General features: G+C 44.7%; 1 protein-coding gene across 1 annotated transcript in view; it reads right to left on the reverse strand.

Annotated features, from left to right (window-relative positions):
• GGCX (gamma-glutamyl carboxylase) overlaps positions 1-16,419 on the reverse strand; it is a 35,225-nt gene extending 18,806 nt beyond the window's left edge. Inside the window, exons 1-6 of the mRNA XM_088443296.1 lie at positions 16,311-16,419; positions 12,205-12,423; positions 7,053-7,211; positions 5,207-5,372; positions 4,669-4,747; positions 663-769 (exon numbers count right to left, since the gene is read on the reverse strand). Coding sequence (XP_088299422.1) covers positions 663-769; positions 4,669-4,747; positions 5,207-5,372; positions 7,053-7,211; positions 12,205-12,423; positions 16,311-16,332 — 752 coding nt within the window. The 5' untranslated portion in view covers positions 16,333-16,419. The remainder of the gene's footprint in view (positions 1-662; positions 770-4,668; positions 4,748-5,206; positions 5,373-7,052; positions 7,212-12,204; positions 12,424-16,310) is intronic.
• Positions 16,420-26,533: the final 10,114 nt, after the last annotated feature.

The following is a 26,533-nucleotide window of genomic DNA, read 5'->3' on the forward strand; positions in this document are numbered from 1 at the left end:
ATGCGCACGTCGGAGCCGGCTCCGGCGTGCACATGTGCAGTGGCCTAACATCGACCCGCTCGCGAGCGCATAGCGATTGTGGGCGGGTCTGAATCAGGCCCTCTGTGGATGTGCAAATATTCCTATTCCTATCTGCTAACATTTTCCAGAAGTTTTATGGGAACTTTCCAATTTTTTATATGCTTTACTAACATTTCTTATGGTTGGACAAACAATTATTGATTATCTATATTCGTCATCTAATGTATGTGAATGTGATTGTTAGTAAATAATCGGATTATTCAATTTATAGTAGTGTGACCATCAGGGGAACACTTGGATGGTTTTTATATTGAACTGGTTTTTAGAGTATGTTGGATATTATGAAATAATTTATTTTAATAAATTGATTAATTGTCCTTCCTGCTAGCTGAACAGCCCTTTCTTTATTTTTGAAGGTTGAAAACTTCAAAATTTGTGTTCATAAATAAGGGGACCAATGTCCCATGTAACATATACTTAGGGCTTACTCACACAGAAGTACAAGTGAATGGGTTGATGCATGGTAAAGGAGCTACTTCGGTAAGGCGGGGGCCACACACCTGCAGCTACAAACTTGGCACTGCAGGATTTAGGTAACCAAGAAAATACAAGACCGATTACTCATCCTTCATAAATCTTACTTGAATGGATCGAACAGCCAATGGCGTGACAACGAGCCCATAGAGTACCCTTCCACCCAGTCTGCATCCAGCTTCTTGATGCCAGCGATAAAATACACAATGAAGATCTGTAGGATGGGTTAACAAAGTGGGTAGGTTAGAGGACACAGGCAAGGGAGTAACTAGCTGCAGAGCTTGCAGCTGCTATGGGGGGACCCGTAGCTAAGCCCCCCCATCTTTCCTGACAAATCCCCTTATGTGTATTATAAATTTTCACCATTATCCGGCACATAAGGGCCCTTATAAAACTCTGCTATGGGGCCCACATATGTCTACTTAAGCACTAGACACGGGCACAGGTTTAAAGAAACTCCACCAGAAACTCACAATTTAGTATGCCAATTGTATATTAGTATTGGCAGGAGCTCAGCCGGACAGGATAAAATATTATTATCCTTTATATATATGGCGCCTGCCACAAGGGTTCCGCAGCGCCTCACAAAGTACATTAACAAATGAGCAAACTCGTAAAACAGTGACTTACAGTACAAGACAATACAAAATAAGAACATGGTTTATAAACATTGCTGCAGCAATCATAACACTCAAAAAAGCAGCATGGCCTCAGCTACCAAGTGTTATGTGCCCTTGTGGAAAGTTTTGAGTAGATGATCGTATGAGTGAGGGAAGTGTCGAAACTGGATTATTGGCTGAGACAAGATCAGTTTTAAAAATTGAATCGCAGCGACACCATCTTGCGACTGGCCGCAAGACGCCATTTTAGATAAACTCACACTTTAGTACATGTGGCGATAATACTATTAGCATCATGCGATTGCATCCGTGACCATCGCCATAAGTTATGGCGATTCACCAAAAGCCCATTTCATGACTTTACGTATTATAAAGGATATATTTCAGAAATGGCTTTACAGTTTGTCAAAATTGGATTGCATTAGCTGAACAGAGCAAATGGCTACGTGACAACTAGCTTGTGTAGATAAGCTTCCTGGATAACGTCTGCTCTCACTCCAGGTGGCCCGGCTCGAATACACACCTTACATTAGCAAGCTTCCTGCAATGAAATAACTTCAAAGCCTAGAGTGTTATCTTAGGTTTGGGTTTTTTAGCTGGGTTAATTTAAAACACAAGAGTCTGGGAGAATAAAGAGCTTTTCTTTTGAGCCTGGGAAAGGTGGGGGCTGCTGAGAGAGGGGGCATGTGGAACTATCAGGCTCAGCATTTCACACTGCTAGGTGTTCACTTAGTAAGTGAGATTTAAGTACACCATTCCTCATACACACATTAATACGCACAATTGCGCTGGTAACTAATCGCATATTAGCAAATGCATAAGATCCTGTATGAAAATGCTGGTTGTTAGCTTCATGCGCACGCATCTGCCCCAAGTTAACTAGCGTCTTTACATCACACCCCGCATACTCACACATTACATATCCACATAAAAGGTTTAATAAGCTTTAAAGTATAAGATTTAAGTTGGTTCAGTTAGTATAAATGCTGTGAAATAAAGATATTTCATAACTAAGGTTTTATACATGCTAAGAAAGCAGTGTTTGGGTTCGTACTGATGCGTACTCTTTCCACAGAATTCCGGTATTATCGGTGTGGAGATCGCATCATGCATTAACTTATGGACCGCAGAGACTTCAAGCAACAAAATGTATATTATATGAACAACTGTTAGGATGATTGCATGGGGCGGGAGGGCAGAGACCCACAGTTGTTGGAGGCTGGGTTGAGTCTATTTGAACCAGCCTGTTAAACGCTCTGTAACAGATGCTTCCCCCATGGGAACCAATGGCATAAGCAAGAAACTTCTCTATTGTCCTGTCTATTCTGGGGGGGTATAAACATGTGTGCTCAAACACTGGGTCTTTAGTCTTCTTGCTGAATGCTGAATGACGACGGGGTTTCTTGCTGATGCCTTACATCTGGACCAGAAAGCGCTGCGTATGTATACTGTACTTGGGGTCTGTATAATTCCTTTGCGTCTAATTGTGTCTGGATCAATAGCGTGTAACTGACTGTACTTTTTTACTTGAATAATACTTTGTGCTACGGAACCACACGTTCCAAGTCTGGAGTCTTTTATTTACTGTATGACTGCGTACGCAAATTAGCGTCATCCTTAGAGGTTTATAGGTAGGATTTTAGAAGGTACGGGCAGGGGTATATAGAGGTTCAATTTCAATATCGTCAGAAGGAAAAGCACATAAGGAAAGAGGGCCCTGCTCGTAAGAGCTTACATTCTATGGGGGGGGGTGGGGGGGGAGAGAAAGACAGGGGTGACACAGACAGGGTAGACAGTCAGGAAGAAGCATGTGAGCAGCAGGTTAGGATGAGAGCTGGAAGGCTTTGAAGTAGTGAGTCTTGAGAGCCCAATACAGTGTGTTACGTAAATGGAGCTAGGGTTTCCAGCATTTTTAAATTAACAAATGGGGCGCCCATGAGAAATAAACTTTGCTCAGGCCATAGAATACATCCCAGTGTCCCTAGTAGGTCCCAAATAAAGTGAAGCAGCTATTATAGGAACCTAAATATACTGTTAACTAGGGTTGAACAGGAGACTGAATTACAGGAAAATAAAAATGACGAATCAAAGATGTTTGTGCGAAACCCAGGTTACAGGAGAGTGCTATCACCCAATGGCACTGTCCCAGGTTACAGGAGAGTGCTATCACCCAATGGCACTGTCCCAGGTTACAGGAGAGTGCTGTCACCCAATGGCACCGTCCCAGTTTACAGGAGAGTGCTGTCACCCAATGGCACGGTCCCAGGTTACAGGAGAGTGCTGTCACCCAATGGCACGGTCCCAGGTTACAGGAGAGTGCTGTCACCCAATGGCACGGTCCCAGGTTACAGGAGAGTGCTGTCACCCAATGGCACCGTCCCAGGTTACAGGAGAGTGCTGTCACCCAATGGCACCGTCCCAGGTTACAGGAGAGTGCTGTCACCCAATGGCACCGTCCCAGGTTACAGGAGAGTGCTGTCACCCAATGACACAGTCCCAGGTTACAGGAGAGTGCTATCACCCAATGACACCGTCCCAGGTTACAGGAGAGTGCTATCACCCAATGACACCGTCCCAGGTTACAGGAGAGTGCTATCACCCAATGGCACCGTCCCAGGTTACAGGAGAGTGCTATCACCCAATGGCACCGTCCCAGGTTACAGGAGAGTGCTATCACCCAATGGCACCGTCCCAGGTTACAGGAGAGTGCTATCAACCAATGGCACAGTCCCAGGTTACAGGAGAGTGCTATCTCCCAATGACACCGTCCCAGGTTACAGGAGAGTGCTATCACCCAATGACACCGTCCCAGGTTACAGGAGAGTGCTATCACCCAATGACACCGTCCCAGGTTACAGGAGAGGACTATCACCCAATGGCACCGTCCCAGGTTACAGGAGAGTGCTATCACCCAATGACACCGTCCCAGGTTACAGGAGAGGACTATCACCCAATGGCACCGTCCCAGGTTACAGGAGAGTGCTATCACCCAATGACACCATCCCAGGTTACAGGAGAGGACTATCACCCAATGACACCGTCCCAGGTTACAGGAGAGTGCTATCACCCAATGACACAGTCCCAGGTTACAGGAGAGTGCTATCACCCAATGACACCGTCCCAGGTTACAGGAGAGTGCTATCACCCAATGACACAGTCCCAGGTTACAGGAGAGTGCTATCACCCAATGGCACCGTCCCAGGTTACAGGAGAGTGCTATCACCCAATGGCACCGTCCCCATAGCATTTAGCAGTCCAGCACTGCTCTGCTAACATTTGGGTGCGGATTTGATTGTGCCCCATCCCCATATAGATTCTATTCCCATGCGCTGAGGAGTGTACAGCAGGTGCATTACCAATGCCTCTGCCCTGCGATTAAGCAGATCTGGCAGCATGTACCCAGGTGGACTTCAGGGTCCCCGATTGCTACATGTTAAGTTTTGAGTGGTTTTCCCCTCTCTATATATTTTACAGATTCACAAGTTGCAGTTACCTGGGTACGAAGCAGGGTGTAATTCCAAAGTGGGACATGAGCGTTGCGCTTGCGAGGACTCCATAAGCCGTCAATAGACCTGTGAGATAGGATAGGAATAATGGCAATGCCAAGAAAACAGAACGTTTTTCATTAAATTAAAAGAAAGGGACAAAACAAGTCATTATGCAGACACATCATTGACAGGCCATAGATACTGAGGGCTAACACAAATATCTGCAGGGTTTATGGAACGATCTGTAAAATTCAATATAATCCCCAGTACAACGCTTAGATATCTAACTGTAAATTGTTCTCACATGTAACAATTATAATTCACTTATAAATTTCCACAATGCTGATTGGCCGATAGAATGAATGATCATTTGCCAGCTCTAATGGTAGAGTAAGTGGCTGTGATTTACACCTCCCTGGCTGAGACACCAGATGTAACCTTGCTGAGGAAACGGCAGCATTATACAAGGAATCCCGGGACTCCACAGCCATGAAAGACTGAAGAAAGCGGCCCTCCGGACAGCAGAAAGCATGGACATCTTACCAGAAGCGATTGGCATTCAGAAAGGTGAGCTGGAACCCAATGAGGCCATAGAGATACGAGTGGTTATTCCAGCTGGTCTTGTCCAGGAAGAAGACGTACCAATAGGGCAGGACGAAGAGGAGGCAACTGAGACGGTAAAGGCATCCAAGCGCTATACCCAGAGCACCTGAGAGAGAGGCGACACTCAAATAAGAGGTGCGGGAAAGTGGTGATAGGACTACATATTATTCAACATCGCAAAATGTTTTACTTTGATCAAATGCACATGTTATATATTGCAGAAATAACGCTTTGTTTTATTGGGTGCAACCTATAGGGGGCGCCAACTCCATCGATATACTGTACAGTATAATTGCACTCCCTAACTCTTCCCCTCCCCCTCCTTGTGTGCACCATAGCTCCTCTAGTATGTAAATTCTCACAAACAAGGCCCAAGTATTCTCTGCATGATTATATCATTTGAGCTCTGAAATTATGTAATTACGGGCATAAAGTTATGTTCTTGTCTGTAACATTTTGTACTTATGCACTTTGTTGTAGGTTTTATCCTTACACTCGGTGCTGCAGAACCTATGTGGTGCCATATGGGTCGGGTACAGGATCCAGGCGGTCGGGATGCCGGCAGTCAGAATCCCGACAACGGCATCCTGACAGTCAGAATCCCGACCCAATCAGGTAAGTGTCCTAACTCTAATCTTCCCCCTAACCCACCTTTCCGTGCCTAACCCCGGCAGGCAGCCAACCTTAACCCTTCTCCCCCCCCCACTGCCTGACCCTACCCCTCCTCCCAATAGTGCCTAACCCCAACTCCTACCCCTAGACTTAACCCTCGCCCTAATACTTATCGCCGGGATGCTGGCGCCAGCATTCTGACCACTGGCATAGTAACTACATCCCGTGCCATATAAATAAAGTATTTTATTATTATCTATTGCTGCAGGGAACCTGACGTGGCGTGCTGGAACCTGACGTGGCGTGCTGGAACCTGACGTGGCGTGCTGGAACCTGACGTGGCGTGCTGGAACCTGACGTGGCGTGCTGGAACTTGCAGGTTGACAACAGAATCAGGTTGCCTGAACCACATGTAATGGTTTTACCATTGCTAAAAAAATGTTATTATGATAAAAAAAAAAACATATTCTTGACACTCCATGTAATATGGCCACAGGTAATTGTATATCCAAATGTATAAAATGTACACGCACATTGTTGGGGGACAGTAGCTCTTACCCACATTATGGCCATAGCGGAGACCTCAAATTATCATGTATTATTATAGGCGCTGGAAACAAATAGAGGTAGAAGTAAACACAGGAGAGAAGAACAGAGCAGAGTGAAGATATATCAAGAGGAAAGAAAGAAATATAGGAGGCAATGAAACAGCACATTGTTAGGTAAGCATCATGTTAGGGGCTCATTCACATTAGGTGCTTGAAGTGCGCAGCGCATGTAGTCGGACTGTGCATCAATTTGAACACCAGTGTATCTTATCCGGTCACATACTGCAGGCAGCATGACGGTTTTGTTGGTTAATGGGGGGGCAGCAGACATTGCAATCGATGACTTGTCAGAGCGCTGTGCGTGCGGTCATCTTGGCCAAAGCACAGTCACGCCCTACTGAGCATGTGCAGGAAAGGAAGCGCTCGCATAAATGGGGTTCCGGACAACTTTAAAAGTTGTGCAGTAATTTCACACATAATAATTCATATGAAAGGAGGTGAATGCAAATAAGAGAGGTATTAGATAACACTACCTCCTTCAGTAACTTGTGCCTTTATTTTTACCGCTCTTATTAATAAGAAAATAATGTACAAGTCATAGCCCCTTCCCACAGTCACCTCCTCACCCAGCAGCATGATCACGTAGGTTAGGTACATCCAGTCCAGGGGCAGCGGGTTTAAGAAATTGAAAAGGGGGAATCGGCAAACGTCCAGCCCATCCAGATACTTGTGGTCCAGGTAACTGAGGCCTCGTTCCTGGAAGATGTCTAATACCATCAGCAGACCTGGTTGAGAGACCCCAGACATAGTGAACATGCCTCACAAGTATTACAGTGCACACAAAAAACTTAGTTTTATTAATTTAATTCGTGTCTACATCTACTTATTTCCATGTTATACTGGACATGATACATAAATCATAAGAAGTTTTAGTGAGTTTGTTGATTCTTTTTTAACACGGACAAAATCCCAAAAATCTCCACATTATATTACATTCTGTATACACACACACACACACACACACACACACACACACACACTTCTTTCTTTGCTCAATGCACAAATTAATGCATGCCTGCAATGTGCAGTAATGTCCCCTATACACAGGTGTAATCTCATCTGTAAGCCAGTGGTAGAGTTTTCATAGATCAAGTGCCAGCGGGACAGTGCCCCGGGACCCCAAGTGCCAGCGGGACAGTGCCCCGGGACCCCAAGTGCCAGCAGGACAGTGCCCCGGAGATCCCAAGTGCCAGTGGATGATAGGCCTGCAGCCCTAAAACAGACACCTAAATTACTGTATTGGATATCTCAAACAATTTGTGGTTCTGACCCACTATTCTAACCAGTGCCTACTTTTTTGGGGGGGCGATGCAGGTTTTATTCACAACAGCAACAAATAAACATCTAACCACACGAGTCAACATCAAGTTTCATTTATATTTAGGGGCGTATTCAATTAGTTTAGCCTCGGCGACAAAGTTCCTCCTGCCGGACTTTTCGCCGCCTTTTCCATGTTTTGGACGCGAAAACTTTTCGTGCGCCTCCCGATTTACTCTGTATTCAATTAGCAAACAGGCGAAAACGGGACCCGGCGAATGTGTAACAGGTGAAAAGTGCAGGATGAATTGGGGGAATCACTCTGTACCCCAGAAAAAGATGGGCTGACTTCTGAAATCATTATGGTAGTTTAGTATTAGTCCTAATTGAACCACTTAGAGTACATAAGTGATGGTAATTGCTTGCTATTAGCGTCTTGGTATAAGTGGTGAAGAATGGCATAAAACAGTGTTTTTTGGAGAAAATAAGTAGTTCTATAAAATTTGGGGTGCTTGTAAATGGGTGCTACCATATTGTTATGTCTCTAAAGTGAAGTTTTAGAAAAGTGAACTTCCTCCGTCATACAAGCACCTGCAATCCCAAAAACAAAGTCCCTTCTTAGAGCACCCCCAGAAGCTTATTTTGCTAGTTTTTGAAGTTGTCCCCCCACTTTTTTCATTTTTGCCCCCAATGTCTAAGGCTTTTTCTGGGGGTGTTCCTGGGTTTCTTTTTTTATTTTTTTGGGGTGAATTATCCTTTGGGGGGGGGGGGGGTGTACCAAGGGTTCTGAGTGGTTTCCCAACATCTGCACCCCGCATTATAGATTTTGCACTTTCTTTCTCCTGCTATTCTGTGGAGAAAAAGTATCGCCCATTTCAGTGCATTGACTTTTCGCATAGGCGAAAACGGACTGGAATTGAATATGGATTCAGGCAAAATCTTTGCCAAAAAACGTCCGAAAACGGCTTTTCGCTCCTAATTGAATATGGCCCTGAAGCACAAAATAACAGAAATAAAATGATGTTCTCTCATTAAGTACAACTAAGGAGGCTGAAATGTGACAAAAAGGTTTGTTTGCAAATAAAAATGTGATTTGTGTGCAATAAATGAAACAAGCGCATAAAACAAATACACATTTAAGCCTCCTTGCTTGTGTTGTGTGATCGTGGTGCAGATGGTGCATGATCTCATGCCTAGGCTTTGGGAACAATCTTGTTATTCATTCTGGCTTAACCACAGAGAACATAACTTGGTCTCTATCACCTTTGTACATCAACAGAAATATATTGTTTATTTGATAGACAAGAACAACAGAAGAATACTAAAGTTATCTTCTTCAGTCATCACTAATGCTATATCCCAATGTAATAACCTCAGATTAATCTCTAGTAATGTGCAATACAGTAACACAGCTAGGATAGTTACATAGATATCCTTAATAAATACAGTAACAGACGATATTTACAAATGTGCAACTGCTGCAAAATTACATTCAAAGACAACTTATACCCCTTTCAGACATCTCGAGATTCCCGAGAATTTGGCCTGCCTCAGCCAAATTCCCGGGTAGCCCAGTCTGTTTGAAAATTCCCGGGTAGCTGCCCCTGCAATCGACCAGGGTTTTAAGTCCCGGGAAATTACCCTGCTTCTACTCCCGGGCAGCACCAAGCAGCTTTTACATGTAGCTGACAGCGCAGAGCATTATATAGGACGCTCAGCGCTGCTGCTTTGAGCTGACAGCGCAGAGCGTCCTATAGGACGCTCAGCGCTGCTGCTTTGAGCTGACAGCGCAGAGCGTCCTATAGGACGCACAGCGCTGCTGCTTTGAGCTGACAGCGCAGAGCGTCCTATAGGACGCTCAGTGCTGCCACTCACCACCCGCCCACACTCCCGCTGGACCACCACTACTGCCCCTATTTCCCGAACATAGCATCGGGTGACGGGGTGAGATGCTGGCTCGCTAGGGGTTCTGTCTGCCCCGGCCACTGTAGAGGTGAGAGGTGAGGAGGGCTGGGTGGGACGCTGCTGCTGCCGCAAATATGGATGGGTGACGGCTCTTCGTGCACCTGTACCCGGTCTGTCCGGCCCTGGCACCTCGGCCGCTGCTCTGCTCTTCTCTGTGCCCATGATCAGTGCCAGGCAGGAGCCTTGTGTCCAGGGGCAGCCCTGCCAGAGGCCTGGGGATGTGGGCGAGCTGCCAGGGCACCCATGGGAGGTAGTTTGGAGACATGTTGGGAAGTGTTTCAAATGATGTGCACCCCCACATACACAGCATGCCAGTCACAGGGGGCACATAGTTGTGTGTGATCAGGGCCTGGCACCACTCACATCAGCTCCACCTCATCTTTGTGTACAGCAGTTGCCATGTAATCTAAAAAACCCTGCTCTTGTCTGAAAGGGGTCTAACCTGGGAATTTCCCGGGTAGACGTTGTAGTGTGAAAGGGGGGTCTCTACCAAATACCCGGGAATTTGCACAGGAGAAATTCCCGGGTCTGAGCAGGAAATTTCCCGGGTCGTATTAAAGACTGCCTCCTGGCCGCTCACGTAGCGAGCGGCCAGGTGACCATCGGGCTTGCGACGAGACCCTTGTGGTAGAGTCTCGTGGCCACAAGCCGCAGTGGACTTCCTGAGTGATGTCAGTAGGGCCACCCACAAACAGCGGGCGTTCCTTCGGGAACGCCTCCGTTTGTGTAGCCACCACCCCCACCCCACCCCGCCGACAAAACGGGGCGAGCTGTCGATCAACAACCTTTTGTAGTGAGTCCCTGCGCATGTGCAGTGGGGGACCATCGACCCACTTGCGAGCGCTGTGCACTCGCGAGCGGATCTGAATCAGGCCCACAACACTCTAAGCCAAGTGTTCTTCACAAACCTGACAGATCTGGTCCCAACCTAGAAAGTGCTGCACGACATTCGTCAGTCCCGACCAGCCGATGTTTGCAGCAAATGCTGTCTGTACAGACATCGTCTGACAACTGCATATTGAAACATCACCTCAACAATCTTTACAGAACGTTATAGGTCATATAGGAACGATAATTGGCTAGAGCAGTGGTTCTCAAACTCTGTCCTTAGGACCTCACACAGGTCACATTTTTCAGGTCTCCTGGCAGGTGCACAGGTGTAGTCATTACTCACTGACATATTTAAAAAAAATCCACAGGTGGAGCTAATTATTTCACTTGCAATTCTATGAGGAGACCTGGAAAACATGCACTGTTTTGGGTCCTGAGGACCGAGTTTGAGAACCTGTGGTGTAGAGTATATACAGGAAACAGTTCTCTGGATCATTTCAGCTGTCAAAAAAAGACATGTACCCTGTCCCTTCACATTGCTCTATATTTTAGAGCTTTACTACTTACTCAGATCTGTGCAATTGATACAGCAGATACATGGTTGTATCCAAGCCACAGAATATTCACTAATGTGCCTAGACAGGTCACGTTTTCCAGGTCACCCAACATGTGCACAGGTGTAGTCATTACTCACTGACACATTTTGAAAGATCCACAGGTGAAGCTACTTATTACACTTGTGATTGTGAGGAGACCTGCAAAACATGCACTGTGTGGGGGGGGGTCCTGAGGACCGAGTTTAAGAACCTGTGGCCTAGACTATGCAAAGCTCCAAAGTTGGCTTTCCGCATACAATACATGGTGACCTCTAGAGGAAGTGAACGGTACAGCGCTCAGAGTGATCGGATATCCACATCACTGTGTTACAGAATGAGCTTAGACACGTCGATCACATCTATTTGGCCAGGTAACCCCCCACAACTTTCATGTTTACATAAGTGTAGTCCTCTCGTGGTGTGTACACTTATGAAAGGTCAGGTTAACATTGCACAACACTCCCATTAAGAAGGACACTAACTCCCCCATAGGACACAGAAGACTGACCCTTGGTCTGCTGTGTGTACACAACCTGCTTCTCGGCAGATGTTGGGCAATGGTTGTAACAGGACAGTCAGACATTGGTTTACATTACAGTATAAGCTGGAGAGACTTTCATATAGTACCCAGGAGAAGAGCCAGACTCCTAGTGCAGGCCTGGGGTACCTGTGGCTCCCCAGCTGTTGTAAATCTACACAGTACAAGTACAAAAGCTGGAGAGACAAAGGCCTGCTCCAGTGGTTCCGGGCATGTTAATAATAATTCCATTTATACTAGACCTTTAAAAATACAATGACAGGTCTAAAACACACAGCATCTCATGGGGGCACCTAGATGCCTGATACAGCCTTTGAAAGAGGATATCCTTAGGGTGTATTCTAAGCAAAATGTTCAACTGAACTTGGAAATCCCTGTTTTCGAAGCAAATAGAGAACAGAAATTAAAGGCAAACGAGACAGCTATACAAGAGATTGTAAAGAGGTTTTCTTTTGTTTCTGTGAAAAGTGCAAACTCATGCACTACATGTTTCAGCAGTCTGAAGCGCAGTGGTGTGGTAATATAACTCACCAAAGAGGAATCGGAACACTCCGAGCCCGGCCGGGTCAGTGGGCCGGTTCATCAGACTCACAAAACGTTGCCAGCTGGATAGATCCGACCACTCGAAACCAAACACCCGGCTCATGAAACTACCTCGCACTTGGCGCCGTGGTGCTGGTGACTTCTCTGCCGCTGCAGCATTGTGATTTTTACGCCGCCTCACTTGGGAGGACTCTGACTGCAAAGTGGCTGAAACGAAAAAAAAAAAAACAGGAAATCAGAAATTTCACTAAATCCAATGATTAGTTACATAAGACTCTAAGGGGGAAATTTACTAAAGTGAGAGTTTTTAGAAGTGGAGATGTTGCCCTTAGCAACCAATCAGATTCTAGCTATTATCTTCTAGAACAGGCCTGGCCAACCTTTGGCTCTCCAGCTGTTGTGAAACTACACATTCCAGCATGCCCTGCCACAGATTTAGCATTCCCTAATAGCAAAACTGAAGCACTGCATGCTGGGACTTGTAGTTTTACAACAGCTGGAGAACTACAGGTTGGCCATTCCTGTTCTAGAAGGTGCCAGTTAACTGTTAAGTAGGATCTTATTGGTTGCTATTGGCAACATCTCCATTTCTAAACTCTCACTTTAGTAAATATACCCCTAAGGACCTGCAAAACAATAAGAATCAGGAGAAGCCTTTGGTTGACAGGGCATGATGGGACTTGTAGTTTTAGTTGGTTGTTTGGAGCATTTGTCATCTTTAGACACATGAAATAACCACACTTCACTGCACAGCAATATATTAGGATTGCCATCCCTTCTCTATAAAGGGAATCCGTATGATTTGGCTGCCCTACATGGGTGAAAATCCCGATCGTCCCTAAGGTAAGTATTCACTAACTTAATTCCCTCCCCTAACCCTAACCTTCCCCCCAGTGCCTAACCCTAATCCCCCCTTCCCCGCTGCCTAAACCTAAGTCCCCTGGGGGGGTGCCTAACCCTAACACTCCCTCCCCCTAGCCTAACCCTGACCTCCCGGGGAGGTGCCTAACCCTAAGTCCCCCCGGGAGACCTAAACGCCCCACCCTCCGGTGGCTGTCCACGCTCTGCATCACTTCCATCGGGATGCCGGCTCCCGGTCTCCCGGCGTCAGTAAAATGACAGGCGTCTAGATTTAGACGACTGTCATTTAACCCTCGCCAGGATAGAGCAGTCGGGAAGACGGCTGTCGGGATTAAGTCCGCCGGCTCTCCGACTGCATACCTTATAAAGAACCAACATATTACACAACACTGTAAGGTACAGCAATCAGGTTTTCTGACATAGGGCCTGATTCATTAAGGATCGCTATTGCGGCCGCTGCTCCGTAATCGCATGCAGGTCTGCTGCAAAAGTATGCTAATGATTGCAATCGCAATGCCAGCATAGAGACGCCCACTACCACTATCTCACATCCGTAATACCTTGCAGTCCTGCGTATACATCAGTAACATCGGCCCCTCACGCAGAATTACAGCAGCCCTGACCTTACTTAGAAATTGCTAACCTCGTTGTACGCAGTGAGTACTCAAGCTGCGTATGCCGTCACAGTGGCTAATTTAGGCACGCCCATATAACGGCGTTCAAACGGACAGGCGCGCCTGAGTTTCTCCAACCACTAACCCGTCACCACCCCCAAACGCTGACTACCTGTCACTCACACTGCGATGGCTTGCCGTGCTCTGTGTAATCCCAGTGTGATCGCTGTGTAGCCTTCGCGAAATGCGATGCATACAAATTACGCAAAAATCGCCCAACTTCGTGCGCTGTTGCAATCCATAATGAGTCAGGCCCATAGTACGTACAATGACATGCTGAAAAAGGGAATAATTAGGGCCCTGAGCTAATGTGCTTACAATCTAAGAGAGGTTTCGAGTCAAGGCTATAACATCATGGCTAGGCTATAACATTATCAGCCTAGGTAGGGCTCTACGCAGTGCAAGGGGGTGACTCCTCATTAGAGCCATAAGCACCACACACTACATTATGTTCCTGCTACATCATGTACTCAGGAGGTAACACTAATGGCTAATGTTAATTCAAGGCTCGAAGGAAGACATGTACTCACTGATTAGCACATTATATTATGTATAACAACAACGAACACTCCCCTCCTCCAATTTCACAGAACTTTGTGTTGGGGAAAATGTACCATTCTGTATTCATACATAAAGGACAATTACACATACTATTTTATTAGTATCCAAACCGGAATCCCAACAAATCTCTAAGTGCAGGTCACACACGAAAGAGATGTAATGAAAATCTGTATTACTCAGCGCAATTATTACTACTTGTGCGCTATTACGGCTCCTTGTTTATTCCTGACAGGTAATTAAAAAGAAAAAAAATATATATATATACATATATATATATATATATATATATATATATATATATATATATATATATATATATATATATATTATTATTATTTATTTATTTTTTGCATATCATATAGGCAGCAATCAAGGGCTGCATAAAGGTGATCAGTGATAACATGAAGGGAAAAGGTCCATTCATTTGATTAATCTATGCAGTGCACGAGTGCCACCTAAGTTGGAAGCAGTGTTTACAATATTTGGGTGGCACCTTGGCAGACATTAGCAACAGGCTGGTTTGTGTGTGTATATAGTATATAATAATGTATATATAGCACCTGTGAATAGCATTTGCTGAGGGGCATTTCCCTAACTGGGAAGTGGGTGTGAAGCTTCACTGAGACAAATGGTTGCATTTCAACAAAAGAAAACACATTAGCATATTTTGTAGCTAGCAAATGATCTTTACAGTCCATTAAACTGGTCATCTCAGTGCTCTGGGCTCTTCTACACGCCTCCCCATACATTGCACTCTCCTATATAATGCAGATCACCTTTCATTTCTCCAGGCAATGCGCCACACACACACATCCCTCTTCTATCTCATTTACTCCACCCATCTCTAAATAAAGCCCCTCATCCTGCACATACCCTAGCCCTCTCCATGCAGTGTGCTTCATTCTGCCCATCTCCATTCAGTGTCCCTTGTCTAGGCCCTTTACATGTACTGAATGTCTATGCCCAGTCCCTCACACTGCTAAGCTTCCTGAAAAGACCTTCACACTGCCAACCTCTACGCACAAGCCCTTGTACTGCCAACATCCCCTCAAAGTACCTCGTTTTACCATCCTCTCTGCCCAGCCCTTCACCCTGCCAACCTATCTGCAGAGGCCCTCTACATGTACTGAACTTCTATGCACAGTCTCTCACCCTGCCAACCTCTCTGCACAACCCCCCCACACTGCTAACCTCTATGCACAGCCACTTACTCTTCCAACCTCTATGCACAGCCCCCATCCTGCCAAGCCCTGATCCTGCCAACCTCTCCACACACGCCCTCAACCTGCCAACCTCTCCGTACAGGCCCTTGCCCAGCCAACTACATGCCCACACCTTACTAAACTTCCTGAACACCCCCATGCCCTTTCAACATCTCTGTGCACAGGCCCTCACACTGCAAACCTCTGTGCATAGGCCATTGCCCTGCCAACCTCTCTACACAGCCCCACACCCTGCCAACCTTCCTGCACAGCACCTCGCTCTGCCAACATCTCCTATAGCCCCTCAGCCTGCCAACCTCTACTCAAAGACCCACGCTTCGCCCCTCACCACGGATTGCTCTTCATCTACACCCTCCCTATGCACATCTCCTTACCCTGCCAACCTTCCAGCAGAGCCCCTACTCTGCTACTCTCACTGCCAACCTCCATATACTGCTCTTCATCTAGTACCTCCCCATGCACTGCCCCTCACCTTGCCAACTGCACGGCTACTTGTCCAGTTTCTCTTCTAATAATATGTTTTCAAGTTACTAAGCCTCCATGCAATGCACCTCTTTGTGTATCTCACATTTATCACACCTCTCAGTGTATCTCCCTGTCTCCAGGCAGTCATGGTGTTCCTACACACTTCACCCCTGACAGAGCCGGCACGGGGTATTCTATATAAGTCTCCCCCTCTGCAGGACATGTAGGGTCCTAACCCATGATGACATTATTACCCTTGTGCAATGTGCACCCATGTCAGCAGTACGTCTATTGCCCCATGTGCAGTTACCTGTAACTCGCTGCCTCTCCATCGCCACTGCCAGCTCTCAACTTCTCTTCTTCCCAAATAAAAAAGTGCCACTCAGGCAGCAACAGAACCGTGTCCTGCGCATGCGCACTCCGCCCGGCTCTTCCGGTTGCGTTCCAAGCCTCGCTGTCATGAAGGGTTCCAGTGTAATATGATTGGGCGAATTCGAGAAGAGGGCGTGGCTGACTAGGGGCACTGGCTGGTACCTGACACAGTACGTGATTGTGTAACTAGTACTGCTGGTTGCTATTTGGCAGCACTGTCAGTACCTTAGAGAGGGGGAGGAGGGAACAGCGTACATAGCATAGCATTGTGGGGGGCTAATCTGTAGCAACATGCAGCCAGTGACCTGCACAGCACAGAGCCTAATGTGGAGATATAGTGGTGCTGATGGAAGCTGGTAATACCTCCTACCTGAATGACGTTCCGCATACTGGGGTCACTCTATTAATGCAGCTGTAGCAGAGCCCATTGTCACCGTGTACCTCTGTATACTACAGGGCTTTCCTCTCCTTCCTTGCTCTCCGGATGGGGTATTTCTCCAGTGGTGCCCAGCTCTGTGCCAGGGTACTTGCACATACAGTGGTAGGGAGAGACCGATGCATAGAAGAGCAGAAAGCTCAGCTTTCCCTTCATCTGATGTGTTAGGATTCCCTATCTCAGGATGGTGTAATTTGGACCCTGAGAAAGAAGCCCCTCAAAACGAGAGTGGCAGTGCAACGTATACACAGCACAAGGAGTTCTCTGTGCTCCTTTACTTCCTTGTGTTATTTGCAGTGCTCCGTCTCCTGCTCTGTCTCCATCACAGGCTGTTCCCAGATACCCGCATCTACCCTGCTATACCCCGTTACTCAGCCCTCGGTTTGTGTACTCTCCGGACTCAGAACCCACTCCAGCGCTTCAGATCTCTGTTACTCAGTTACACCTCCATTGGATTTGTTTTCCTTGCCTAAACACCTGTTTCCAGCCTCGCTAATTGGACTTTGTTTTTCTGCAACACATCACTTGGGTTTGTTTGTTTTCTGCCACAATTTCATGAATTCCATTACTCCCATTAAACCTGCTGCAATTCAAAACTTAAAACCCGTCCCAGTTTTATCTCCTGCATCCACCCTGGGTTAAAAAAATAATCCAAACCTGACACTTCTGCAGTAACACATTATCCTCCCTCGCCAGTGTTGTAACACATTCGACATTCCCCTCCCTCACCTGTGTAGAAATGCAATCCCTCCCTCACACCTGTAGTAACTTATTCCCCTCCCTCACCTCTGGAGTAACACATTCCCCTCCCTCGCCTCTGTAGTAAAACATTACCCTCGCTCAACCCCTGTAGTAATACATTCCCCTCCTTCACCTCTGTAGTAACACATTATCCCGCTCACCCGATAGTAACATATTCTCCACCTTGCCCGTGTTGTAACACATTCCCTTCCTTTACCCTGTAGTAACATATTTGACATTCCCCTCCCAAACTTGTGTAGTAACACATTCCCTTCCCTCACGATTCAAATAGAGTCACACAAACTAACAGTGATGTTTGGCAGCACTTGGGGTAATAGATGGTGATTGAATACTGAACTGTGCTGCAGCCATGATGAGAAAGTCAGGCAGGACATTGCACAGGGGGAGGAAACATTTTAGCCTTTTTCACCCCCTTAGGAGTCAAATTTAGATAAATCCCAGCTTACTGGATACCTACATCATGGAGGGAATATAGGCCCTGATTCAGAGACGCTCGTAAGCGGCCGCTCGTTCGTTCTGACCGATGTTCGCACATCTGCGCATGCATACGGATTTTAATACGCATGCACGAACCAGTCAGTGCGGCCGAATATCGTTTGTTCGCTATATAGCGAATGCCTGCTATTTTGAGTGACAGAAGGAGGCGTATGTGGGTGGTAACAGGGGAAGGTGCTTGAAAACGGGGGTGTGGAATTTGAACGCAGGCGTGCTTAAAGGTCAAAACGGGCGTTTTAAGGGAGTGCATAATTAATACAGCAGCGTCATTGACCACGTCACTTGTTTTTTTTTTTTACTCAGAACTGCTCGCAAAATAGCGGTTGAAAAAAACAGCCACAAGAATAGCGAGCAGTTCATACGCTGTTCGATGTACTCGATTAATCTAATAAATAGCGGACATGACGTATGGTGCGAGCGGCAAGGGGGCGTACTTTTCAAAATTACAACCGCAAGTTTTGCTCGCTCGTTCAGTCTTAGAGGCGTGAACAGACCGCAATTAGCGAACGGTTCGTTTGAATAGCCACCCCTTGTTTTAGAACGAACGACCGCAAATAGCGAGCGGCTCTGAATGAGGGCCATACTTCCCAATTTTCATGTTTCTAAGTCCACGGGTTTGGGCTGAGAGTTGATGAGTCAGTGAGTGAATGAGGACATTTGTATGTATATATACACACTAGTAACAGGGTCACAGAAAGCAGGACACACTACAGGCAGGTTCCCGGTGAAAGTGTCTTTTTTTTAATTTATTTATGGAAGCAAAAGCACCAAACATTTTTGTCATATGTACATTTAAGATTAGCATAATAACAATTGTCATACATGTTCAGTACATTAGGCAGTTACATCACAGCACATGCCCAAAGTATTGATTCTTAATAGTCGCTAGTCGCAAATTTAGCACTGCAAGTCCCTTAAGAAAGAATTGCTTTCCAGTCCAATCGTGTGGTTCCAAAGCACAAAAAGTTATTTATGTAAAGAAAAAGTAACACGAAAGATTTAACAATGAGTAAAAAGCAATCAATAATGGTACAAGCCGATACATACACATGCGCACTGGTCCCAGTATACAGTCATCAATCCAGAAGTCTGTGATCATCAAAGAGGATGTCTGTACACTGGAGTCGGGTCACTGCTTATATACCTTACAGAGTTCTACGTTAACAAAGGAACTAGTTTACAGGTTTCCATTGGTTCTTGCTTCTGGATAATCTGGTCATTGGTTGATTCATACGGTGTCACCAGGGGCATGGCTCAGTCCTCAAACGGTCTCTTTGTGTAGTTTCCCGCCGAAGAACTGGTTAATACAAGCTACAACACTGCATATAGATACTAACATTCAATGCAATAACTCCCTAACATCCATAACTAGCGGATGCAAGATGCGACTCCTTTGCCGATAGGAACAGGAGTCTGCAAATAAACAGGGATTTAGTATGATACCAAACATGACATGTCCACTATGCTCTAAACCTTAGATCTCATTTAAGTACATATTACATCACAATTATTAGTTAATAATAGCTTTAATAGCACTAGTTATTAACTATAATGTGTGGGAACCATCTTGCACATATGCGTCCGCATATGTGCGTCTGTGTGTTGAAATAGCAACTATATACAAATGAGCGTCCATGTGTGAGTATTGTGCATACGCATATGAGCGTCTGTGTATATAAGTATATATACATTTATATGTGTGTGCATCAGTGTATGTGTGTTGTGAATATGCAGTTTGGAGCATCTGATTGCGCAACGCAAAGTAGCGTCGTGGAAACACATCGTCATCAGACTATAGACGACCAGATCGTCAGATAATAATTGTGTGCAATCATAACCAATTATTTGACTTCGACAAAAGATAGCATTACAAAAACATAAGTTTCAAAATCTGATCTGGATTATAAACACTTGTAACATGTAGTTTCATAATAAGAGATTCAGAGAATATCTGTGATAATTAATAAGAATAGTAAAATAATAATAAAAAAAAATAGATAAATAAAAATGGGGGAATGATGTCTGGCACTTACCCGCTAGGCAACAACTATGGGAGGGTCTCCCAAGATAACCTGGGTCTCATTTCATTGAGTCAGGCACATACTATGGTAGATCTGGGATTGTGACCAGACTGGCAAGGTAGCTATGAGACTTTCCCATGTGTCGAAAAAAGAGGCGTCTTTCTTTTCTTTATCGAACATAGTTTACACCCAGTCCATTCGAAAGATAAAATTCAACTTTTCCTTACATAATTGAAAGTTGATTGGAGTTGGGTGTATCCATTCTTGTAAAATATCCTTCTTTGCTGCTGCGTTGTATTGCAAGTAATAATTTCCTGCTACCCTGAGTAAGTCTTTATCCCCTTGGAAATATTCCCAGAACAGCCCATTCAGGGGTAAAAGGCACATAGTTGACTAAATGAGTCTCAGCATCTCGTCTTACTTGTCTCAAAAAACCCTGAACCACTGGACATTCGCAAAGGCAGTGATAGATCTCCCCCTCCTCCCCCGTACATCTAGGGCAAGTTTGAGAGTCAGACAGACCCATTCTATATCGCCTGTTAGGGGATAAATAGGTAATATGGTACACGTTTAGGAAGAGCTCATTATATGCACCGGTGGTCAGTAATGTCGTAATCTCATCAATCCACGTATTAAATCAGTAATAGAGAGAGTTGGGAATTGCTTCAGCCATTGACGCATTCCCTGACTAACCAAATTGTGATCTAGATCTTCAATTATGGAGGATGGTTTTCTTCGCCACAGTCACCACCACCGTAAGAAAAGGCAACAATTCCATCTTACAACCCTGCAGGACCCAATTCATAAAATTGGCACATAACATAGCTAATGGGTCCTTCATAAGGTGTAAGGCACATATCTTATTTAGAAATACCATAATCTTATCCCAAAATTTTTTAATTTTCCCAAATGTTATGGAAAAATGTGGCTCGTGAGAATTTACACTTCAGGCAACAGCCCGATTCCTCCTCAACAACATGTTGCCTCTGAATCTGAGATATATATGCCCTATGAATGGTCCTAATATGTACTTCCCGCCAAATAGCTGAATGGAGAATTCTCAAAGTCTTCTCCGTATTCTTTAATAGAACAGTAGGAGAATCTACCAATTTTGGGTGCAGCTCTCCCATAAAATCTCCGCTGTCGCAGGAAGCAAATAGGAATACAACAACCATGTCTTGCAATACCCAATATTGGATAAATGAAATAAGGGCCGTAAGATATCGCTATCTTCCTCCCGCAGCACAGGAGGAGGTAAAGATTGTATAAAGTGAGGAAGTTGTATGAACATAAAAAAATCTCTATTCATGAGAAAAAATGTAGACTTTAACTCCTGAAAGATATTATTATTATTATCGTTTATTTATATGGCGCCACAAGTGTTCCGCAGCGCCTTACAAAGTACATAAACAAATAGATTGATTTACAGTGACTTACAGTACAGTACAATACATTACAGGACATGGATAATATACATTGCTACATTCACGACCATAACACCCAGATAAGCAACAATGCAAAGCAATCAAGTGTTAGGTGCCCTGGTAGAGAGTAAGAAGTAGATGAAGGTATAGTAAGGAGATGCACAAGAGGGTAGAGGGCCCTGCTCATAGGAGGTTACATTCTACATTCAAATATACATTTGCCCCCCGGATCAAACACATCGCCAATGGCAGCGATACCCCTCACTCTCCAGCCCAGGTACTCAGCATATTCCAAACCAGGAATAAACATAGGATTACTTCAAAACATATTATATTGAGACACATTGTGGCACCTGTGAAGCTTTTGGTTTATTTGTATCTAGGTAAGTATCGAAAAATAGTATATTATTTCGCACTGATGGCGGTAGATGTGCTCTGGGAGTATAAAGTAGAGCAGGTAAAGAATAAGGAGAAACTACTTCTTCCTCCAGGGATTTATGGGTATATACCTCACAACCTGTCAACCAATCAAGTATATATCAAAAAAATACTACATTAGTGAATGCAGAGACATGTGGAACAGCCAGTCCACCATCAGATTTCTCCAAATACATCATAGCTCTAGATATACGTGGTTTCCCACCCCTCCATAAAAACTTAAAAAATAGGCGAGTAATTTGAGTAATATCAAAACGGGATAATCGTATTGGTAACATTTGAATAGGGTAGGCCAATTTAGGGAATATAACAGATTTCAGCAATGCATCTCTACCCAGGAGCGATAATGGGAGGTGTCGCCAAATTTCCAGTAGCTTAGTTATATCAGCTATCACAGGAGTGAAATTAACAGTATATAACAGAGATATTAGCCGGAATATAGATTCCAAGGTACTTAATAGCCTGCTTAGCCAGTCGAAATTGATCCAAGCATGCAGCAGACAGAGATGAAGTCGAGGACCCTAAATCATGCATATAAAGGACCTCTGATTTATGTAGGTTAATCTTATACCCAGCAAAAGAGCCGAATCGCGACAGCAATGCCAAAATAGCAGGAACAGAGGGCCTAATTTAGACCCGCTCGCGAGCGCTGAGCGCTCGCAAGTTGGTTGATGGTGCACTAGTGCGCATGCGCACAACGGAGGGAGCTCCGTCGTGCGCATGCGCGAGACCCGCATAGCGACAGCCAAGCTGTCGCTATGGGTCTCGCACAAAGGAGGCGTGCTGTCGATGGTGAGGACAGCACGCCCCCTTTGGTGGGCGTGCCGGGTGGAACGCCTATCGTCTGGGTCCGGCCCCACTGACATCACTAGTGATGTCAGTGGGAGTGCTTTTGGCTCTGATAGAGCCAAAAGCACTCCTGGGCTTGCGGAAGTGAGACCCTACCGCAGGGTCTCGTCGCAAGCCCGATGGTCGCGATGGTCTTGACCATCGCAACCATCTTTTTGGCTGCTCGCATAAGCTGTGGGTGGTCACCCACAGCTATGCGAGCGGCCAGGAGGCCGCTCCAATTTTAGGTAGGAGGGCCCTGATTCAGAGCGAGCGCTCTGGTCAGAGCGTCCGGCTCTGAATCAGGCCCAGAGTTTGGGAGATCTGACACAAACAAGAGCATCATCGTGGCACGTTGCTTTGACCAAGTATCGGCACTCCTGCGGTGGATGGGTATTGTGAAAAAGCAGCCAATCCTGACGCGTTTTGCTGTGTAGTACCCACAGCTTTTTCAAAGGACTTTGAAAAAGCTGTGGGTACTACACAGCGAAACGCTGGTCAAAGCAACGTGCCATCTAGCTATACAGAACGGACTGCCGAAACCTCTGCCCGGGGACCATTTCTTGCAGAAGCCCACAAGCACTGCTAATTAGGACCCCTAAATCTAAGCGGACACTGGATTTGGTAATTATAAGTCTGGACTGACCTTTAAAATTGCACATGCTCAGTACCACTGGATCAATAATATTGGACTATCATCTAAGCCTCCTAACATCTAATGAGATCTATATGACTGGTGGATTGGATTGATTTTATGCCCTTTTGAACATTTTTAACTATATACATATTGGTATCTTGTATGCCTTATTAAATGATTAAATGTACACATTATAGCTGAGCGCTGTTATTTTCTCTATTTCTTGTTTAATACTATATCTATTTGCATCTTTTTAAGATACAAAAGTATTTTCTTCCTTTTCACAGGAGAAATAATCCCCCTCATATTCCAGGAACACAACTTAAATTCCAACATAAATCAGATTAGACAGGATATGAATCTGAAAAATGATGCAAAGTACACATCTAATAACGAGCAAAAGTAGTCCATACACTGCACCAGAGCCCTCAACACAAACAACAACAAAAATAAAAAGAACAATATATAAAGCACAAAAAGAATGTAAAATAAAAGAACTAAAAAAATATTTCAAATACGGACAAAGGAAGAAGGAAAATAAAAACACAAAAATAGAAAACATGGGATTGAAAAAGAAAAGCGACATCAACATCTAGTGGACATAGTTATAGAAAATAACATAAAGATTGAGAACCAATATAATAATGAATCGGAACAGTAAAATCAGAGTGAGGAGAATACACTTCAAAATAAGACATAGGATACAATCAACAATGCAATCGAAACCAATATGATAGACTCATGTAATGTGAAAAACATAATGCTGATAGGTAGAAATATATACGTAGGCATTTACCCACATGTAGACATACGTATCTGTGAAGGTACTCTATGTAGGATTAACTAAATACCTTTAACTGTAAACTATAGAAATATCCTATTTATAAATATCTGATTTGCCAAGTAAATGGCAAATCGAATACATACAAACCATTTGAAATATTGGACAATAAAAGAAAGGCATAGACATTATACTCAAGTATTCTAATCCATATCGGAGGACGGTGCGGCATCATCCTCTTCCTGAAGATAAGCCTGTGCGTCAGCTACATTGGTGAAGTCTCTAGGACCTTGTGAGGTAAATAATCGTGGCCGAACAGGATATAGAGGAGCAAATCGTTTACCAGCTTGAATATGTTGAGAGCATACCGGAGTAATTTCTCTGCGAGCTCTAGAGACCTCTGCGGAGTAGTCCTAGAAAATAAAGATGCGCTTGCCATCCCAGGAGAGAGGGCCTTTCTTTTTGGCAGTAGACCAAATGAGTTCCTTATGGTGGACGTTTAGACACTTGAAGATGATTGCGCGTGGTCTTGTGTTATGACAGTCACGAAAAGGGCCCAAACAGTGTGCTCACTCAATCTCCATGAGCTATAATTCTTCTGAAATGCCAAGGAGCTCAGGAAGGTCATATAGTACAAATTTAGCAATTTCAGGGTCCCTGACAGATTCGCTTAGGCCTACTAGCCGTAGGTTGTTACGCCTTGACCTGTTTTCAAGGTCGTCAACCTTGGAGAGCAACTGTCTCTGTGTGGTAGTAAGTGAGGACACTTGCTGTTTTAACTCCGCAATATCATGAAAATTAGCCCCAATACGATTCTCATTTTCAGAGACTTGATGAGACATAGAAGACAATTGTGATTTTATGTCCGCTACTGCCCCCATAAATTTGTCAGCTTGTGTTTGTAGTAACGGTCCAACAATTTCCTGAATGGCTCTGACCACCTCTGCGTACGATAGAGGAACAGGGGGTACAAGAGAGTCCGAAGCGGAAAGGGCGACATTAGAATAAATAGTCGCAGAGATGTCTTCAGCTGAGTCTTAGTAGCGGGCGTTGAAGCCACAAATGTATCCATTCTTCAAGATAAAGGGACAAAAGGCCAAAAGCACAACTGAGGATCTCCAAATCAGTTTGGTCTTGCAATATAAACTATGACCACTAGATGGCTTGTATTTCACATTATATAAAAAGCATAGCTTTTATTATTATTATTATTATCTTTTGTTTATATGGCGCCACAAGTGTTCCGCAGCGCCTTACATAGCACATAAACAAATAAGTGAACAAGAAACTAGTGACTTACAATACAATACATTGCAGGACAAGGACATGGTTTACATACATTGCTGCATTATCGATCATAACACTCAAATAAGCAGCTGGGCATAAGCAACCAAGTGTTAGGTGCTCTAGTGGGGAGTAAGGTGTAGGTGAAAGTATAAGTAAGGAGAAGCACAAGAGGGTAGAGGGCCCTGCTCATGAGAGCTTGCATTCTAAAGGGGAGGAGCAGACAAACAGGCATGACACAGATGGGTAGACAGTGAGGAAGGAGCATGTAGCAGCCAATCAACTTCTAGCTGTCATTTTTCTGACACAACCTGTAAAATGACAGAAGCTGATTGGTTGGTACTTTTATCTCTCTCCAAGATTTGATAAATCACCCCCAGGGTCTGATGAAATAGAAGTTTGAATTTCTATAAAAAAAAAATAAAAAAATTTATTGTGCACTTTGGACACTTTCCCAAACATTGCTGCCAGTATTTTAAAAACCACTCCATGATTAAAGCGCTCATAAGACTTCTTCTCCATTTTAGTAACTGTAATGAATGATTTCAATTTGAAGTGATTAGAAATTATGCTTTAAACATGGGGTAAAAAATGCCTGTAAGACTACGCCCTTTGGTTGGGGAACGCTGGCCAAAGAGTTACTGACTGAAACTGACCATATAGAGTCTTTTTATCAAGCAAAAACAGCTTAACCTTATGAAGCTCATGGTTAAAAACAGATCATCATCTTAGGATGGTGTTAGACGTAACAGTCATTGGGGGTTCTTTATAATAGTGTAACCAAGTCCAGAAAAATTAGGATTCCAAGTGGTTCGATATTAGGACCGCAGTCACACAGGAGAGGGGTCCAGCAGTGTCACCAATATAGTTAGCTGACAGGTAGTGGTGACTGTCAGAACAAATTTCTCAAAGAAATATCAGCACAAACCACGGGTCTAGAGGGAGGCAAGCTGGTGAAGCCTGTGTAGCAAGCTGAATAGTCGGCCAGGGTAGCATCTACACCCCCAGGAGAATGAAGAGGAGCAGCAGTCCAAAAGAAGTCAGTGCCTGGTGAG

Source organism: Taudactylus pleione, unplaced genomic scaffold (assembly GCF_031769625.1).
Source record: "Taudactylus pleione unplaced genomic scaffold, aTauple2 ptg000329l, whole genome shotgun sequence".
NCBI classification, from domain to species: domain Eukaryota; kingdom Metazoa; phylum Chordata; class Amphibia; order Anura; family Myobatrachidae; genus Taudactylus; species Taudactylus pleione.